This window comes from Microtus ochrogaster, linkage group LG2, assembly GCF_000317375.1.
Source record: "Microtus ochrogaster isolate Prairie Vole_2 linkage group LG2, MicOch1.0, whole genome shotgun sequence".
Lineage (NCBI taxonomy): Eukaryota > Metazoa > Chordata > Mammalia > Rodentia > Cricetidae > Microtus > Microtus ochrogaster.
In genome coordinates this window covers 46,556,594-46,562,532 of record NC_022028.1, presented here as the reverse complement: position 1 = coordinate 46,562,532, position 5,939 = coordinate 46,556,594, and the positions used below count along the sequence as shown (strand labels likewise).

At 42.1% G+C, this 5,939-nt stretch overlaps 1 protein-coding gene across 1 annotated transcript in view; it reads right to left on the bottom strand.

Moving 5' to 3' along the window:
* The window catches only part of Mcm3ap (minichromosome maintenance complex component 3 associated protein), a 53,481-nt gene that overhangs the window by 14,159 nt on the left and 33,383 nt on the right, over nt 1-5,939 (bottom strand). The window contains exons 21-23 of the mRNA XM_026785395.1: nt 3,386-3,539; nt 435-693; nt 140-237 (exon numbers count right to left, since the gene is read on the bottom strand). Coding sequence (XP_026641196.1) covers nt 140-237; nt 435-693; nt 3,386-3,539 — 511 coding nt within the window. The remainder of the gene's footprint in view (nt 1-139; nt 238-434; nt 694-3,385; nt 3,540-5,939) is intronic.

Below are 5,939 nucleotides of genomic sequence, written 5' to 3'. Positions count from 1 at the left end.
AAAAAAAAAGAATTTAAGATATATCAGAAGAGGGAGAAACAAGTGTCTTGATAGAGCTTTAAAAATGATGGAACTTGGCGGGGAAGAGACAGAAACCTTTAATAAATAAATAAATTTAAAAAAAAATGATGGAACTTACCTTCACTGTGCCTTGTAAATCATTAACAGAATCAGGGATCTCAACAACAATGTAATCTGAAATCAGCTTAGCTGAAACCAAATCTTGTAACATCAGACCTGTAAGAGAAAAGGAGAAAGGCCCCATGTAATAACGTTCATTTCCACATGTGACATATCCCAGTGCTAGTCTTGGCCCACCATTCAGTAGACAAAAACCTTCTAGTCTCAAAGGATGTACTGCCTGCCATCCATCAAACTCAAGCTCCACCTACTAATTAAAAACTAAAACCATAAATGAAACGTCTTTCACAAACCATCCTCCACTTCCTTCTCCATGGAGTCTCCTTTGGAGCTGGGCACGAGAACCACCAGCGGAAGCGCAGGCTGGAAGGGCTTGGCCTGAAGCAACTGCTTGAGCTGCAGCAGGGCTGACAGCCAGTACAGGTCCTCCTCTGCCACGTCCTCAGTCTTCACTTTGGGAGGAAGCAGCAGCATGAGCCCACTGGCTCCCAACAGGTCCTTCCGTGTCTCCACAGCATCAAGGGCACTGTCACTAAGGGTGCCATGGGCGACCTGCAACAGAACCAAAGACATCAGGATGAATGTACCAGAGAAGAGAACAGAGGAAGCAGTTTGCCCCAAGGTGTTCCAGTCACCACGCAGTCACTGTGTCCTGGGGAGTCCTTCAGAGACAAAGCTGGACCAGGCATGCTGGCACACACCTTTAATCCCAGTGCTCACAGGGCAGAGGCAGGTGGATCTCTGTGAGTTTGATGTCAGCCTGGTCTACACAGTGAGTTCTAGAACAGTCAGAGCTACATAGAGAAACCCTTCCTCATAAAACAAAACAAAACAAAAGACAAACAAAATCCACAGCCGGGCCAGCCCTCCACAAGACCACGAAACTGCCTGGTCAACAGATACAAAAGCCTGCAGCTACATATATGTTTGACCACATAACTACCATCTTAACAATTGTGAAAAATTATAAAAAGGTTAAATCCATCACAAAACCAAGCCTGCAGCAGACAAGAGATTCGTACTTATTTCTTTACACCATTGAGGAAATGGGACCAATCTCTGGATAAATGATGTAGAGGAAGCCATGATAAGCCTACAAGGATACTGGTCACCTCTGATTCTGACCTGAGTACTAGCAGTTGCACCAGGGAAGAACGGAATGAAGCTGCTCTAGAAACTGAACAGCCCACAGAATAGATGCCCAGATCCAGAAAAAGGTTTGCTCGCCATTCAGTGACCATCTACTGCTACCCAAACAGAACTTCTGGCCAACGTTTAAGGGCCCTGTTCAGGTACAGACAGTCAGCCTCGGCTAAGATATCTGAAGAAAGAGCTGCCAACATAAAAGAGACCCAGAGGAGACAACTCAGGAGACAGTTCTTACTGTCCAGATCTTGGACCCAATAGCACTGACCTCCTCTGAGAAATAAGGTGACCCATCTGGTGGGTGTGTTGTGCCAAGACTATGTTTCACAATACAGTGTAATGACACAGGATAGAATAAAAGTTCAGAGGATCAACTCATGTGCTTCAACACCTGTCTAATAAAAAGGTAACGGAAAGAAGAACAGGTATCACAAGGAACTCTTAGGGAAAAGGAAGGGGACCAGAGGGAGGGGCAACTTGAAATGGTACAGTGATCTCTATATATAAAACGTTACAATGAAACCCATCATTTTTTTCCTGCAACTTAAAAAACAAAACAAACAAATGAAACCCTACAAAACTGACCCAGAAGTAACATAAGGTTCCACGTCAGGAGACTACATGCCTAAACCCAGTTATAACCAGAACTGCTGCTCAGGGGAGCTGAGGCAATGAGACTGCAAGTGGAAGGCTAGCTCAGAAACTCACCAAGATCCTTAAGAGCTAAAAACTCTAGGAAAGCCTGGGTGAGTAGCTCAAGGTGGAGCTCGAGGTGGAACTCGAGGTGGAGCACTTTCCTAGCATGCCTGAGGCCCAGGTCCAACTCCACCACCACCCAAACAGTAAGAGTCTCTGCCTAAAGACCTGCTAAGCTCACAACCAATGAAGGAAATCTAGCACACTTGGCACTGCAGAGCAATTTCAGAACCCTATGGACAGAAAGGAAAAGTTACCAAGGAAAATCATAACAGCAGGTTGATACTAAGAAGTAAAATAATTTTCTACAAACCTAGTTAAACAACAATAAAAAAAATAAGAGGGTACACTAAGTATATTTTCAGAGAAGAAAGGAAAAAACTTTCTTCCTACACATCCTTTCTTCAGAATCGGCTGGAGGATACATACTGTCAGGAAGGGAATAAACCAAGGAAAAGTACTATACTGTTGCCAACACCAACAGATGAGCTCCAGGTGTCTGCCAGACACTGCTCTGAGCACACTACATGGAAAAGTTTACTTCAAACCCAAGAACCTGGTGAGCAGAGCTGCAGCATTTAACTATTTCTCTGGGTAAAAGAGACATAGGGAGAATATTGTGTTTTGTGTTTAAGTGGTTTTGGGATACTTGTCAGATAAAAGTGCTATCTGAAATAGAATAACTGGGATAAATGCTCACCAAAAAATGACTCTAAGGTATTCTATTTGGATAGAGGCTATACCTTGAGTCAAGCAAAAAATAAAATATAAAGGTATAATGTAGTTTGTATCATGTTCTCAAGAAGGTCTGTGGCAGCCGAAGCTCCATGCTTGCTGTAGTCTGAATCCTGACTGCCCCACGGAAGCCCAGGAGTTTAAGCTTTGGTCTCCAACTTCACACTATTAGAGGTGGCTGAGTACCCAAGAGTTGGGTCTAGTGGAGATTTTAGGTCAATGGGACATGCTTTTGAAGGAACTGCAGGATGCCAGCCTCCCCCTCTTCTCTGCTGGTTCCTGGCTGTCAAACACACACTTTTGCTTCTGCTGTGTCCCCTATCCACCTCACAACCAGGATGTGCTTCCTCAAAAGACCGACAAGGTCAGGCACAGACTGAAACCATCAATACTACCAGCAAGAGTAAACTTCCTCTCTTCAAAAACTGACCATCTCAGACACTTTTAACAGGGACAGAAAGAGAAAATATACTAAACCTTACACAAGTAGAGGGCGACTTGTAAAGATGTAAGATGTAAAGAAAAATAGATAATGCCATTTGCTTCTGATCTTCTCAAAATAATTTAAAACCACTTTTGAGAATAAATAGCAATTTATAATTTCAGTAATGTCTGAATAAAGCAAATGAAATCATAAAGGTAAGTAAATGGAGTGACTGTCACTCACCTTTATGCACACGTTAACAGAAACTGTTTGATCCCCTTTACTACTGAGCGCATTAAAGACCGTGAGTGTCTGGATATCACCGCCACCATCACGTATATCATCCACCAGGCTGTCATCTCCTGTGAACTTCACCTTTAGCCAATTCTCTAGTATTCTGTAGATAAAAGAAAATACCATTAGAGGGAAAGTTTAATTCTAAAATAAATTACAGAAATCTTCAGGAAAACAAAAGAACTACTATATGGATACAGGGTCAGACACAAATCGCATGGTGAAGCTGGCCTGGACTAAACAGGTTGTTACTTTGAATGGACTTAGGACCTCTACCAAGTTACTTATTTGAGTAAGTGGAAAGGACGACCATGCAAGTGCTCCATTCAGATGTGACTTAAAACAGCAAACAGCAAAGAAAAGGCCTGAGCAACAGAAACCATTGCTGGAGTTACACACCCATTTCAGCCAGGTGTGGTGGCGCACACCTTTAATTCCAGCACTTTGGAGCAGAGGCAGGCGGATCTATACAGAGAGTTCCAGGGTACATAGTGAGACCTTGTCTCAGAAAAACACCAACAACAACAAAAAACTGTTTTACAGAATCAAATTTCTCACAAATGACCTGCGATACAGTTCAGTAGATAAAGACACTTGGTGCCAAGCCTTGCCAACCTGAGTTCAATCCCTAGAACCCAAATGATATAAGGCAGTGTTTCTCATCCTGTGGGTCACAATCCCTTTGGGGTCAAATGATCCTTTTACTGGGGTTGCCTAAGACCATTTGCATATTATATATTTATATTATGATTAATAACAGTATCAAAATTACAGTTATGAAGTAGCATCGAAAATAATTTTATGGTTGGGGAGGAGTTATGTTAAAGGGTCGTAGCATTAGGAAGGTTGAAAACCACTGTATAAGGAGAAACCAAGCTTTCTGATCTCATGTGGCCTGTGGTACACAGGTGCATACACAAAACAAACAAACTTTCTTCAGGGCCTGAGAGATAGCTCAGCAGTTAAGAGCACTAGCTGCTCTTCCAAAGGATCCAGGTAGAACTCAACTCTCAGCAATCAACGCAGCTAACTCCAGTTCCAGGGGATCTGATGCCTTCTTCTGGCCTCTGTGGGCACTGCAAGCACAAGGTACCCAGACACATGCTGGCAGAATACCCACACACATATATCATGCCCGAGTCTTTAAGAATTGTTACAGGACACACATTTCCTAAGGAACTCAGCAAACCAGATGATCACTACTTTAAAAAATACATCATTTAATTACTTTAAAAAATGTCACAATTCTTTCATTGTTCAACTCTCCTGTGAAGTGAACCTCATGATTTCCTTATTCTCTTTCCGTAGCCTATGTATCAACAGTAACTGGTTAAAAGTAATGTATTCAGACAACTTGGAGCTACTGTGCAAAATATGGCAGTTCTTCAACTATAACCCAGAGTTACATAACCCAGCCATTCTATTCCTAGGTACGTAAGAGAAGTTAAATGGAAACACAATGGCTATCAACTCATCAGATAAATGAAAAGGGGTATTTTCTTACATTCTTACATGGAAGATCCTAGACAATGTGCTGATATGTACTTTATATGTACAGATGACACCATTTACATAAGACACCTATGTTAGGCAGATCTCTAAACATAACAGAAGAGCTGGGATCAGAGGAGAATGGAAACTACTAATTAACATGGTTTATGTTTAGAGGAAAAAGGTTCTTGAATAAGATAAAGATGATGATTGTAAAGTATCATGAATAAAAGTCACTGTGAATAAAGTTTACAATACATGAGCTACATTTCAATAATTCTATTAGAATAAATGTAACTTACTCTGTAGCTGGAGGGCTGCTTGTTCTGTTTTGGGATTGTATATGTGAGTTTGTACATACTGACATGTATCTGTGCATGCATGCATATGGAAGGCAGAAGTCAACCTTGACTGTCACTCCTTAAGGGCCTCCCAAACTGTCTTGTGAGACAGGGTTTTCACCATGGGCTGGGGTAGCTGGCTAGTGAGCCCCAGGACACTGCTGTCACCGCCTTTCCAGTGCTGGGATTACGAGAGTATGGCTACCACAATTTTACATGAGGTCTGGCATCCAAACAGGTGCTCATGCATGCACATCTCAGCTGAGGTCTCTCCAGAGCCTCTACATGGTGTTTTTCAGAGACAAGGTCTCTTATCTCTACAGCCTAGCCTGACTTAAAACTCATGGTAATTCTCTTCTGCCAGCCTTCAAAGTGGGGGGTGGGGTTACAGGCATATGCAAATCTATATCAGCATCATAGTTGCTTTATTATAATTTCTGGAAGCTTTTTGATTATAGAAAACAGGGCTGGAGAGATGGCTCAGCAGGTAAGAGCACTACCTGCTCTTCCAAAGGTCCTGAGTTCAATTCCCAGCAACCACATGGTGGCTCACAACCATCTGTAATGAAATCTGGTGCACACACGCAGACCACTGTATATTTAATTAATAAATAAATAAGACAAACAATAGGGTGGACTTACAAAAAGAAAGAAAGAAAAAAAGAAAGAAA